The sequence below is a fragment of the Moschus berezovskii genome, chromosome 8, assembly GCF_049115385.1.
Source record: "Moschus berezovskii isolate FMDL1 chromosome 8, NW_MosBer_1.0, whole genome shotgun sequence".
NCBI classification, from domain to species: Eukaryota; Metazoa; Chordata; class Mammalia; order Artiodactyla; family Moschidae; genus Moschus; species Moschus berezovskii.
Genome location: NC_142467.1, coordinates 97,444,838 through 97,458,423, shown reverse-complemented (window position 1 = coordinate 97,458,423; position 13,586 = coordinate 97,444,838). Strand labels below are relative to the sequence as shown.

At 52.1% G+C, this 13,586-nt stretch overlaps 2 protein-coding genes across 4 annotated transcripts; one reads left to right on the top strand and one right to left on the bottom strand.

Moving 5' to 3' along the window:
- The first annotated feature begins 881 nt into the window (after nt 1-881).
- SWSAP1 (SWIM-type zinc finger 7 associated protein 1) lies at nt 882-2,700 on the top strand. Its single transcript, XM_055430829.2, has 2 exons — nt 882-1,148; nt 1,687-2,700. Exons 1-2 carry the CDS (start codon nt 894-896, stop codon nt 2,191-2,193), a joined length of 762 nt encoding a protein of 253 aa, XP_055286804.1. The 5' UTR covers nt 882-893; the 3' UTR covers nt 2,194-2,700.
- A 1,243-nt stretch (nt 2,701-3,943) lies between these two features.
- Nucleotides 3,944-9,571, bottom strand: EPOR (erythropoietin receptor). 3 transcript variants are annotated; one of them, XM_055430828.2, is made up of 8 exons: nt 9,127-9,394; nt 8,148-8,283; nt 7,579-7,757; nt 7,344-7,501; nt 6,709-6,862; nt 6,534-6,621; nt 4,685-4,772; nt 3,944-4,591 (listed from the first exon to the last, which is right to left on the bottom strand). In XM_055430828.2, the coding sequence occupies exons 1-8, from the start codon at nt 9,239-9,241 to the stop codon at nt 3,980-3,982; spliced, it is 1,530 nt and encodes a 509-aa protein (XP_055286803.1). In that variant the 5' UTR covers nt 9,242-9,394; the 3' UTR covers nt 3,944-3,979. The 3 variants fall into 3 exon arrangements, with proteins under 3 accessions (XP_055286803.1, XP_088695111.1, XP_055286801.1); XM_088838985.1 differs by having other exon boundaries at nt 3,944-4,772; nt 7,386-7,501; nt 9,127-9,571; XM_055430826.2 differs by having other exon boundaries at nt 3,944-4,772; nt 9,127-9,404.
- Between the last annotated feature and the right edge of the window lie 4,015 nt (nt 9,572-13,586).

Sequence of the window (13,586 nt, the reverse complement as noted above, 5' to 3'; positions counted from 1 at the left end):
CCTTGTTCTTCCTTCTCTCCCAGTTTCCAATCTATCCTACCTTTCTTTATTCATTCCTTTAACAAGCCTTTGTCGAGACCCTGCGACGCCCTAAGCACTGTCTGGGCGCTGGAGATACTGAAGTGAACATGCAAAGAAGGTCCTGCTGTGGCTCTCCCTCAGTCTCCCAGCCCCTGCATCTTTGCCTCTTCTCTCTCTCTCTCTCTTTTTTTTTTTTTGTTCTATGGTCCTACCTCTCACTGTACCCTAAGCAGGACTCAAGAAGTCCCCAGGCCAATGAGGAAGCCAGCTGAGACTCTTCTCACAGAACCTCAAAGACACTCCTTTGCTGTCTGACGGATGTTTTGCACATGAATATCCTCAAGATTGCAACCCCAAACACACACACATTTGTGCAAGCATTCAAGTGCAGAGAGAGACAAGCGCATAGCTTATCCACTTCTCCCCTTCACTGTCGTTAGGTAACATCAGCAGAGACACGCGCGCGCACACACACGTTCATCGCAATATTCCTGAGATACCACGTGCTCCATTTTACAGGTGGGCAAAGCTGAGACTCAGAGATTTTAAGCAACGTGTCCGTGATTAGGGCCTGTTCCCTCCAACTCTCAACCCTTATATTGTCTGATTAGCTGCTTAGCTCACAATAATAGTATTCGTGGTGCTTCCGCCAGCGGACTCACTTACGAGAGGGCCTTATCGCCCTGAAACGCCTCCATTTGTTCTTCAAACTAGGTTATTTGCCCCTTCACCAGGGGAGGTGCTAGGAAACGTCGATCTAACTTTGAGGAACAGGTTTTTGGACTAATGGAGAAGCTAAGTGCACTGTAACCAATGAGACCCCGCCCTGGGCGGGATTAAGGGCAGGCACCGGCCGCCGATTGAACAGACGTATGTGGCAAATGGCGGAGACGCTGAGGCGAGCGCTCAACTTGGGCAGCGCGGCGGGCCCTGGGAAGAACACAGCTGAGGCCGAACCGCCTTTGCTGCTGCTCGGCGGTCCAGGCTCTGGAAAGACAGCGCTGCTATTCGCGGCGGCCCTGGAGGCGGCAGGGGAAGGCCGAGGCCCGGTCCTCTTCCTGAGCCGGAGGCCTCTTCAAAGCCTGCCCCGCAGGACCGGACCGGCGCTCGATCCACTGCGATTACAAGTAGGGAGGGGTGGGACCAGAGGCGGACCAGCCCGTAGAGGGGCGAATGGGGGATTGACTGACAGGCGGAGACAGACCAATGGCGGAGACGAAGCAAACATTGTGGGAAGGAATATGGACGAGTTGGGGATGGACTATACGATTTTGTTAAGATTGAATGAGAAACCATCCAATGAGGGGGCGGGATCTACAAATTTGCGTCCCAAGGGGTAGAGTCAGGGGCGGGGCTAAACAGGAGTCAGTGGTGGAGGTGGACGCTATGGGCAAGTTTTCCGTGGAAAGATTCCCCTAGAGATTTGGCAGAAAGGCATACCTTGTTCTTAATAATACCGGGCAGTGACGAGTGCAGGATAAGAAAAAAACGAGGGTGAGGGGTTGGTGAACAGAATATTCGATCCCTCTGAGCTGCTTCACGCTGCAACCAGAGGTCTAGTGGATGAGTGCCTCGTCCAGGGGAGTATGCAAGGAAACAGGGCTGCTCTAACTGGAAGCCCGACTTCCTATGCTGAATCTGGCCCTTTCTTTTTTCCCTTTCTAGAAGATCCGCTTCCAGTACCCACCCTCAACCCGTGAGCTCCTTCGGCTTCTGTGCTCTGCCCATGAGGCCCGTGGACCAGTCCCCTCACTCTTGCTGCTTGATGGCCTGGAGGAGTACCTAGTAGAAGACCCTGGGTCCCAGGAAGCCGCCTACCTGGCTGCCCTGCTTCTGGACACAGCTGTCCACTTTAGCCACCGAGTTGGGCCTGGCCGGGGCTGTGGGCTCATTGTGGCCCTCCAGACCCAGGAGGAAGGAGGAGACAGTGGAAATGCTTTGCAGCTGGCACTCCTTCAGAGGTATTTCCCTGCCCAGTGCTGGCTGCAGTCGGGTGCACCAGGCCCAGGACAATGCTGCCTCCGAGCCTCCCTGGAGCCAGGTGGGCTGGGCCCCAGGGAAGAATGGTGGGTGACTTTTCAACCAAATGGAGAGATGACAATCACCCCATGGCCCACTCAGGTGGTTGACACCAGTTCGCACAAGGGTTCAAGCTCTGGAAGCCAACCGTGACCTTTGGAGCGTGACAACTTTTCTATGCCTGTTTCCCTGTCTGGAACACCTACCTCAGTTCAGTTCAGTTCAGTTGCTCAGTCGGGTCCGACTCTTTGCGACCCCATTAACCGCAGTACACCAGGCCTCCTTGTCCATCACCAACTCTCAGAGTTTACTCAAGACAGATGCAAACTCAAAGACCTTAAGATTGTAAAGTGCTTTTTCTCTCGTAAACAGACCATTATCCTGTACATATTGCACCCCGCCAACATAGTTTAATTTTTCTGTTTTGAATTTTATAAAGAAGAATTTCATGATAAATGTAATCTGAAACTTCCTTCTCCCTCTCAACACTGGTACTAAGGTTCAGCCACATTTTCTTTCATTCCTTTTTCCGTACTGCATGTAATTCCATGAGTGACTATACCCTAAATTAGGTATGATCAGATTGACTTATTTACTACTATTAACACTCGTACATATATCCTGGTCCATGTGTGTGAGGGTTTTTAGGGTACATATCTAAAAGTGGAATTGCTGGAATAGAAGGTATGCTTTCCTAGGTTATGTCAAACTTTTAAAAAGCATTTAAGCCGAAACTTCCATTGAGCCACTTGATTGACCTTTGGTGTCATCAGAGTGCTTTCTTAGAACCAGATTCGGAATAAATCTTAGGAATTAATGTTAGTATTATTATTAGTGGCAGAGACTAGCTAGCTGCTCATTAAACAGCTCTTCTCTCCTGGGTGCACATCTGAACTACATTTCCCAGCTGTCCATGGTTCTTACTGGGGTCACATGACCATTTCTGACCAGCAGAATTTTTGAAGAGGAGGTGGTGCCCACCTCCAGGCTACATCCCTAAAGTGGCCCACAAAATCTTCTGCTGTCTCTCTCTTGTTGGCTGGCAGGATGCAGAGGGTCCATCTGAAGACCCCAGAGTACCCCTGCTGCTGCTGCTAAGTCACTTCAGTCGTGTCCAACTCTGTGTGACCCCATAGATGGAAGCCCACCAGGCTCCCCTGTCCCTGGGATTCTCCAGGCAAGAACACTGGAGTGGGTTGCCATTTCCTTCTCCAATGTGTGAAAGTGAAAAGTGAAAGTGAAGTCGCTCAGTCGTGTCCGACCCCTAGCGACCCCATGGACTGCAGCCCACCAGGCTCCTCCATCCATGGGATTTTCCAGGCAAGAGTACTGGAGTGTCTTGCCATTGCCTTCTCCGAGAGTACCCCTAGGAGATGGCTAAGCTACAGCCTGGGTTTCTGACTCATCCCAGGGATAAGCTAACCATCTATTTGAATTGTATAAGAGAAAGTGCTTCCCTGGTGACTCAGCTGGTAGAGAATCTGCCTGAAATGTAGGAGGCCCGGGTTCAATCCCTTGGTTGAGAAGACCCCCTAGAGAAGGGAATGAGTTGTTGTTAGGGCAGCTAGCATAACTTCTAATGACCAATTCATTCTGTTATTATTATTCAGATTGCCAGGTCAGAATTTTAGACTTAACTCCAGACTTTTTGCTGCTTTTCCTATGGCCTGGGCCCAGGGAAAAGATGGGGCTTACAGGTATTTATAGAAGTCATGACAGGAAACTTGTATATATTTATATATAAAGTATATATATATATTTATCTATCTACACAAAAATACTGTACATTTAGAAATACTGCAAGGCTGTGACTTTCTGAGGAGGATGAATTGAGTAGAAAGCCAAGGTCAGCAGGCCTCACTGACCCTGCTGTATAAACCTTGGGCCTGGAGCAGCAGGGGGGTCATTCTGGGTCCCTGTGCCTCTGAGGGCTGGAGTCCTAGGAGCAGGCCATGTAGCTCGGGGGTGAAGGCTTGGGGGCTGGGATGAGGCTGTTCTCATAAGGGTTGGAGTAGGTGCCATTGGATGAACCCCCCTGGGCTTCCTGGGAACCCCCTGAGCTGTAGTCAGTTGAGATGCCAGAGTCAGACACCACAAGGTACAGGTACTTTAGGTGGGGTGGGGTGGGGAGCAGCTCAGGGGGCAGTGCCCTTGGGCGCAAGAGCTGGGAGCTGGGGTCAAGAATGGTGTACTCAAAGCTGGCAGCAGAGGCCCCCTCTGGCCCAGGCTTCAGGGCTAAAGTGGATGTGCAGGAGGAGGCTTCTGAGGCTTCATCCATGGTCACTATGTCCAAATCGCCACCAGGCTGCAGGAGGTCCTCGCTCGGCGGACTCCGGGGCAGCAACCACTTGTCCAGTACCAGGTAGCTGTCTCGGGTATGCTCGCTGCCCACCGGCTCCAGGAGGGGCCCCCCGTCATCTGCTGCTGGTTCCACTGCCTGTGTCACCCCCCAGCAGCACTCAGAGAGGACTTCCAGGGGAGCAGGTGGGTCCTCTGGAAAGGGGGTGCTGGGGCTCCACCACAGACAGCCGTCAGTCTGGTACAGCCACAGCTGGGGAAACAGCACCAGCTTGCTCAGAGTCTTGGAGTTCGGCCACAGGTGCAGGGAAGCCCCAGGCCTGGAAGGAACAACCAGGCCGCCTACCTGGAAGTTACCCTTGTGGGTGGTAAAGAGGCCTTCAAACTCGCTCTCAGGGCTTGGGATGCCAGGCCAGATCTTCTGCTTCAGAGTCCTGATGAAAGCAAAACAAACAGATACCTGGGCATGTGTCACTGAACATTCACCAACACCCCCTCAGCACCATCCATGGGGCAAAGATACTCCTAGTTCCTTATGATTATGTTGAAGGCAGAGGAGTGCATGGGACTGAGGAACAGGGGTTCTGCCAAAGCATCTGCAAGGCCCTACAGAAGGACAATGGGAACAGGGTTTTGAAGGATACATAGGAGTTCAATATACATTGCCTTATGGTCCCTCTAAAACCCACCCAGGCTTGTCTGAAGGTCCATTATGCTACTTTCCTCCTCACTCTTTTCCATGGTTCTCCAGTGCATTCAGGATAAAGTCCAAACTCCTCCCTATAGAAGACCCTACATGATCTAATCCCTGTTAACTCCCTCATCTCCCCCCCGCCCCCACCCTGCTCGGCTTTACACACTCTGCTCTAGGCATACAACTTTTCTTGCAGCTGCTTCAATGTTCCAAGCTCATTCCCATCTCAGGACCTTTGCACTTGCTGTTTTTCTCTCCCTGTTTTTCATGTGGCTGCCTCCTTCCCAGGATTCAGGTTTCTGCTCTGATGTCACCTCCTCTCACCTATCTATTCTGTCACATCCCCATGTGCATGCATGCTAAATCGCTTCAGTTATGTCTGACTCTTTGTGACCTTACGGACTGTAGCCCACCAGGCTCCTCTGTCTGTGGGATTCTCCAGGCAAGAATACTGGAGTGGATTGCTATGCGCTTTTCCAGGGGATCTCCCCAACCCAGGGATCGAACCTGAGACTCTTACGTCTCCTGCACTGGCAGGGGAGTTCCTTACCACTAGTGCCACCTGGGAAGCCCGATATTTCTGCTATCTCTCATCACAATTTATAATCAAATATCTGTTGATTCCCTTATTTGTTGTGTGACTCAGCTATGAGATCCACAAGAGTAGAGACACATCTGGTTTGTTCTGTGCTTTCTTCCCAGTGCTTAGCACACAGCTGGCACTCAGTATTTCCCAATCAAGTAATAAACAAGGCTTTGAGCGAACTAGGAGATTGCTTGGCAGGCATGGCAAGAAGGACATTCCTAGCAGAAGGAACAGTGTATCCCAAGGCTTGGGGGTGTGAAAACACATTGTATGTACTTGGGTTACAAAAACTGAATTACAAAAACCTCAGGATGGCTGGTCATGTCATAAAACATCTAAGGAGCTTGACAACGGGTGGGAGGTATTTGGGGCTAATCGTTTCATGAAGTCCATTTGGTTGGCTTTACAGAAGTTGATGAAACTGGAAAAAGGTATTCACAAAAAAGGGGTTCCCTGGTGGCTCAGTGGTAAAAATTCCGCCTAAAAGGCAAGAGATGCAGTTAGACGCAGGTTCCAGCCCAGGGTCGGAAAGATCCAGGAGGAGGGCATGGCCACCCACTCCAGTATTCTTGCATGGAGAACCCCAGGGACAGGGGAGCCTGACGGGCTACAGTCCATGGAGTCGCAAACAGTTGGACACGACTGAAATGACTTAGCATAGCACGCATGCACATTCACAAGGGAATCCAAGAAGGAGCAGACACTGAGGTAGGAGGAAAACCCAAAAAGTAAGGCCAAGAGCAGAGAATTTTAAGTAAGAATCGGTGTGACCTGGCTTGCATCCCGACCCTGCCACCGACTCTGCATTGTGTAACCCTGGGCAAGTGCCTGCCCGTCTCTGAGCCTAGGTTTTCACAGGGAAAGGGGAAAGTTAGTGGAGGGGAGTCTGAGCCAGATGCCGAGTGGGGCGCTCACCGGCGGTGGGATAGCAGGGCTAGCACGGCCAGCAGCAGTAGAATGAGCACGAGGACGAGGGAGAGCGTCAGGATGAGGGGGTCCAAGTCTGGGGGAGCAGGGAAGAGGTCAGGGAGGTGAGCTTGGCCCCCATGCTCCGCCCAGCCCCTCCTACCTCCCTTGCCTGGGGCCTCACCACTAGCCGTCAGCAGTGACGCAGGCTCGGACCAGGCGCTCCAGAAGCCACCGAAGCTCGGCTCGGCCATACGCGCGCGTACCATGAAGGTGTAGCGTGTTCCGCCCCGCAGGTTGCTCAGCAAGCACTCCCTGCGGCCGTCGAGGATCTCCACCTGTAGGCGGGGCCCGGGTGAGGGGTCGCCAATAGGGGTGGGATGGGCAAAGGAGGGCATGTGGGGGTGGACTCTGAGGGAGCCAGCCAATCAGAAAAAAGGAAGAACAGAACCCGAGCATGGTGGGGCGGGCAATGAAAGTAGGAGGCGGGGCCCAGGAAGGCTTGGGGCCGATCAGGCTGGGGCCCTGGGTAGAAACGGGCGAGCTCCGGCTACTTAACAGCTGGGCCTGCGAACAGACTGGGCGGGCACTGGAGCGGTCTAGGGTTCCGGGCGAAGGTTAAGAACGGTTGAGTCCAGGTGGGCTGGGAAAAGGGGATCATTGGTAAAGGGGACAAGTCAGTGGAGTTGGAGATGTCTTGGCCAGGGCGTGGAAGGGACGAGGCCAAGGGGGCGGGGCCCTAGTGACAGTCTGGGTGAGACTTAGCGGGCCTGTCGACTCTGGAGCCCTTTGGGGCTCGGTCATAGGGGCGGGCCTCACCCTCTGTGCGCCCCCTGCGGCGTTCTCGGCCGAGATGTTCACCTCATAGCGGATAAGGCTCGCCATGGGTGCCCCAGGCGGCGGGAGCCAGCGCAGTACCACGTGGCCGCCCTCGTCGGCCCGCCGAGCCACAAGCCTGGCGGGAGGGTCTAGGAGCACTGCGGAGAGGGGTTTGCTTAGGAGGGCGGAAACTGGGACTCCCTCCCGACCAATCCCCCGTTCCCAGCGCACTTACCCACTTCGTTGACGTGAATGGTACGGCGGTAGCGTGAAGCGCCCGAGGAGGCCGCAGTGACGTGCAGCTCTAGGGGCACGAAGCTCGACGTGTCGGCTGTAGGCAGCGAGCACCAGAAACGCACCAAGCCGTGGGCGGTGGACGCCTGATGCAGGCGGCATGGCTTCCATGGCTCACCCCTGTTCAACCAGGAACCAGCGAGGGTAGGGGGATCAAGTTTGGAGGTTTCGCGGGGACCGAGGGCGCGTTTCTGGATACCACCACCAGGGGTCGTCCCAGCCCCGACGTACGCGACGCCGTAAGTCCTGCTTTGGAGCGGTGTTGTTCCTGCCCTGAAGTTTTGCGTTCGCCCTCCAGCAGTGATCACGGGAGTGTTCCAGCCCCGACCACTAGGGTGCATGTCAGCCCTGACCCCGTGCGCTTCCCACAAGTGCCCACCAGCAGAGATGCCATCCAGTTCCTGGCACCAGGAAACATCCCAAGGTGCGAGCTCCTGGGAGGTCTGCCCGGCCCGCCCGCCCCCTCCACCTGTGGGGCGCTCCACCTGACCCCCGCCTCGTCCGACTCACTCGAGCTGGTAAGAGAAGCTATAGTTGTCCGGGCCGACTCCGGCGCTGGCCGCTTCCTCCCAGAAACACACCAAGTCCTCCAAGCGCTCGGTGAAGCACAGAAACTCATCAGGCTCGCGGGCTGTCAGCAGGGCCGCTGAGGATGGGGGTCAGGGGAGGGGGTCAAGGGACCCGAGCCCTTTTCTCGAGCCACAGCATCCTTTCCTCCCTCCTGCCGCCTGTGCGGACAGATAAGAAAAAAAGCCCCGCCCCCGTTCTTCCAGCGGGGCCCTTCGAGGGGTCCGCCGAAGTAATGCCCTCCCAAACTTCCAAGCGGAGGTTGCGTGTCTTATTGTCTCCCTCCAACATACACGCCGCCCACCCGCGACCGGCTTTGCTGAGCGCAGCATTCAAGGCCTCCGCCTCCCGCTGCCGGCCCCGCCCCAGCCTAGGGACTTGCGTGCGGGTGAGTGTGTGTGCAGGAGGCGGGGTCCCCTATCAGCCCCGGCAGGCTCCCGGCGGCCCGATAGCGCCAACCGTGCCCCCCGTTCCCCTCCCTCAACCCCGCGGACCTAGGGATCTGGCGCCCGCATGCCAACCGTGTTTACAGTCGCCTGCGGCTCGGCCCCTCTGACTCCGACTCGGCTTTTACCCTCCCTCCCCGCTTGCAGGGTCGGCTAGACCCCCTTAGCTCAGGGACTCTAGAATACAGGACTCTAGAATACAGCAACACCCTTGCCCCATTTAGCGTTTAGCACGTCCCAAGTTCGTTGAAGAGCTAAAGCAGGACTCTTATGCCCCTTTCTAGCTTCTCCCCAGAACCCAGTCTGGCGATATAGACCCCAGCATGCCTTATGAGATTCCAGTCTAGGGGTTCAGACACCATCTTAGGCCCCAGGTCACAGACTCAGAATGAGAACCTGGGTGGCCCCAAGGATCCGGGCCCCAATATTGCCCTCCAAGATCCAGTGCTGGGGTCCACCCTCATCTCCACCCTTACCTTTGTTTTCAAACTTGGGGTCCGGTGGATTGGGTGGGGGAGCCCAGGCTGCCCCAGCGAGCAAGAGGCAGAGGAAGCCAATTCCAGGCTGGAGGGGTGCCGGGAGATGATACATAATGTAGCCCCTGCTGCCGGGGGCCCAGGGCTCCTGCCCCCCAACTTCTTCCGCCCCTGGCACAGGCCACAGCTGGGTCAGCAGCTGCGTCCGCCGGACACAGCTGACCAGGCCTTCCCGGCCAGGCGCCTCCAAGTGGCAGCTCCCCCGAGGGGGCGGGACCCGCAGGCAGCCCGAGCTGAGATAAGAGGGAGGCAGCCGCCCTGTGGGGCCTGGCTACAGAGAGCAGGGGCCCTGGGCTCCGCAACCCCTTGGGGGTGGAGGGAAGGAACTGCTCTGCTTTCTGCCCCAGACACACTTCCTTGCTGTGCGACCCTGGACGGGTTACTTACCTTATCTGAGCTTTAGCCTTTTAATCTATAAAATCCGACTTGGCACATAGCAAGCATTCAAAAAATGTGAACTGCAACTACTGATATTATCGTACTAATCAACATCTCTTCCCAGTCTGGGTAGGAATATAATAAGCCTAATAGTAGCCGTTGAATGTTTGCACAATGTTGGGCAGTATTGCCAGATAGTAAGTACGAAAGAGCCTGCATTTGTAAAACATATGTATTCTGGAATGCGAGATTTTATTTGTGATTTGGGGGCATTTTCTTTTCTGCTTACATTTGTATACTCTTAAATGAACGTGCAGTTCTTTCAATAATCTGGAAAGTATAGAACAAGTCATAAAAGCTGTTCTCTCAGGCTGAGCTTCAACTGGGGTAAACACCCTCCGCCCCAAAGAGATACATGCCTGGGGAAGCAGGGGATACCTACCCTATTGCGTCAGCCAGCCCCAGATTAGCCAATCAGAGAGCTCCATTCCCTGGAGCACGGTAATTGGTTCAGGGGTGGCATGTGACCCAAGGGGATCCAATGAGCTTCCATTCTGGGACTTTTCCTGGAGTAGCTAGGAAAGGAGGTGCCGCTTTCTATTGGATGACGAGGTAGGCCGATGGAGTAGCCAGAGACATCTTTGTCATTAGGAGGAAAAAGTTTGGCTGATGGTAAAGCTGAGGTGGGCTTCTGCACTATCTGTTCCCTCCACTTTCAAGGTTCTTCCTCTAAAGGTACATGCGGCTCACTTTCGGTTTACTCAGGACTCTAACTAAATGTCACTTCCTCAGTGAAGTCCTCCTGGATCACCCTGTTTAAAATAGCAACCCTCTCACTGTACCCCGCCCCACCCCCCCACCACATGAGTCCTTAAATGGTTTGGTAGTAGTAGCAGCAGCAGCATTTTGCATTCCCTGTACTTTTCGTATTAAATATGTAATATGTATTTGATGTTTTGTTATTGATTCACCACCTCCATTAGTCTGTTTTGTTTATTTCTATATCCCCAGCACCTACAACAGAGCCTGGCATACAATAGGAGGTAAGGAAATACTTGTGGAGTAAAACGTGAGCAAAAAACCAAGCTGAGAGGTGTAGGGAGACAGCTGACCTTGTGTTAGCCGCTGGAGAGATCTATTCCTGAGTACTCCTGCACCTTTTTTTTTTTTTTTTAACCTCCTGCACTTTTAAAAACAGAAGTAGAAGGACTCCCTGGCTGTCCAGTGGTTAGGACTCCGTGCTTCTGCAGGGGGCGTGGATTTGGTCTCTAGTTATTTAACTTATATGCAGAGTACATCATGAGAAACGCTGGGCTGGAAGAAGCACAAACTGGAATCAAGGTTGCTGGGAGAAATATCAATAACCTCAGATATCCAGATGACACCACCCTTATGGCAGAAAGTGAAGAGGAACTAAAAAGCCTCTTGATGAAAGTGAAAGAGGAGAGTGAAAAAGTTGGCTTAAAGCTCAACATTCAGAAAACTAAGATCATGGCATCCGGTCCCATTACTTCATGGGAAATAGATGGGGAAACAGTGGAAACAGAATCAGACTTTATTTTTCTGGGCTCCAAGATCACTGCGGATGCTGATTGCAGCCATGAAATTAAAAGACGCTTACTCCTTGGAAGGAAAGTTATGACCAACCTAGATAGCATATTAAAAAGCAGAGACATTACTTTGCCAACCAAGGTCTGTCTAGTCAAGGCTATGGTTTTTCCAGTGGTCATATATGGATGTGAGAGTTGGACTGTGAAGAAAGCTGAGTGCCAAAGAATTGATGCTTTTGAACTGTGGTGCTGGAGAAGACTCTTGAGAGTCCCTGGGACTGTGAGGCGATCCAACCAGTCCATCCTAAAGGAGATCAGTCCTGGGTGTTCATTGGAAGGACTGATGCTGAGGCTGAAACTGCAATACTTTGGCCACCTCATGTGAAGAGTTGACTCATTGGAAAAGACCCTGATGCTGGGAGGGATTGGGGGCGGAAGGAGTAGGGGACGACAGAGGATGAGATGGCTGGATGGCATCACCGACTCAATGCACATGAGTTTGGGTGAACTGCAGGAGCTGGTGATGGACAGGGAGGCCTGGCGTGCTGTGATTCATGGGGTCGCAAAGAGTCTGAGCGACTGAACTGAGCTGAACTGAGGGGAACTAAAATCCCATTTGCCTTGCTGTGGAACCAAAAAAAAAAAACAGAAGTCAATGAGAATCTCTTCCTCAGGAAATTGGCATTTGGATTGAGTGTGTTTGTGTGTGTGTGTGAGAGAGAGGCAGAAACTGTAAACTGTTCTTATGAGAGGCAAGCTAGCTCCCTGGGTAAGAGCATATGTTCTGATGCATTCCACATGTCACTTGCCCTACAACCTTAGATAAGTTACTTAACCCTCCCTAGTCTCGGTTTTTCATGTATAGAATGGGCATGATAATAATGCCCCCTCATAAGGCTTATGTGAGGATTATGAATAGATTACATCAAGTTATGAGAACATGCCTGGCACACAGTAGGCACTCAGTAAGGATAGCAATTATTTGCTTAAGCTAATTTAAGAAGGACAGGGAAGATTGTGCTGCAGTCCATGGGGTTTGCAAACAGTCTGACATGACTTAGTGACTGAACAACAGTAACAATTTAAGAAGAATACTGTTACTTCATCCAATTGCTTTTTTAAATGAATTAATTTGGCTGCATCAGGTTTTAGTTGCCGCATGTGGGATCTTTTGTTGCAGTACACAGATTCTCTAGTTGTGGCATTCAGGCTTAATTGCTCTGAAACACATGGGATCTTAGTTCCCTCACCAGAGATCAAACCCGTGTCCCCTGCATTGCAAGGGGGATTCTTAACCAATGGACTGCCAGGGAATTCCCAGGGATTTTCTTTGCATGGCAGGTGGAACTGGTGGGTTGTAAGACTGGCACTGCCCCATGAGGGTGATCCTGCCTTGGAGTGGGGCAATATTCATTTTTTAAATTTTTTTCTTTTTTGGCTACTGTAACAGAGACCCAAATAATACTGATGGCTTCAATAAGCTGGGCACTTAAGAAGGATATGTATTTATTTGGCTGTGCTAGGTCTTAATCACAGCTCACAGGATCTTTAGTTGTGGTGTGCAGTGTGTGGGATCTAGTTCCCTGACCAGGGATGGAACCCAGGCCCCCAACATTGGGAGCTCAAAGTCTTAGCTGCTGGACTACCAGGGAAGTCCTGAGATAGATACTTATTTTCTTTTGTGACAGTTCAAGTAGCAGCAATACAGTATGTTTGCTCCCTGGTCTCAGAGGGCCATGATCCTTCCAATTTGCAGCTCAGTTGTTCAGATGCTGTGAACAACCCAGTCCAAGCTGATCCACTCCATATCTTCATTCTAATCAACCCAAGGCAAAAAATAGGCAGGAGAGGACACACCCCTTCTCTCTAAGAGCAGAGCCTGGAATGTACCCACATCCTTTCCCTTTACAACTCATTGGCTGAGAGTCATATGACCCCATTTCACTGCAAGGGAGACTGGAAATGCAGTCTTTACCCTGGGTAGCCAGCTGAAAAATCAGTGTTTCTGTAACCATAGGAGAAGGTGATTGGATTTAGGGAGTCAATGGACAGTCTCATTCTCAGAGCAAATCAGAGGCAAGAGACTCTGTTACAAAGTCCTGGTGACATCTTTTGAGTCCCTGGATCCAACAGTGCCTGAAGCCCATGCAACTTTTCAATTACAGGTGCATTCATTTCTGTTTTTGTGCCCATACCTGTTTGAACTGGGTTTTTGACCACTTGAAAAAGCAAGAACCCTTATTAATACAGTTGGATAAAGCCCATAGTTGATGTTTAGCAGAGTGGGAGTTCATGACTGGGTATTATTGTTGTTATGATTGTGTTTCACATGATGATGTTATTTGTCTCAGGTTCTGATGGAATTTCATGTCTTCCCTCTTCCATATACACAGCAGGAAAGAATTATATTACCCCAACAATGTTGAGGGACAGAGTTCTGAACCCTCTGTTTGTGACAGAACCCCACCCCCA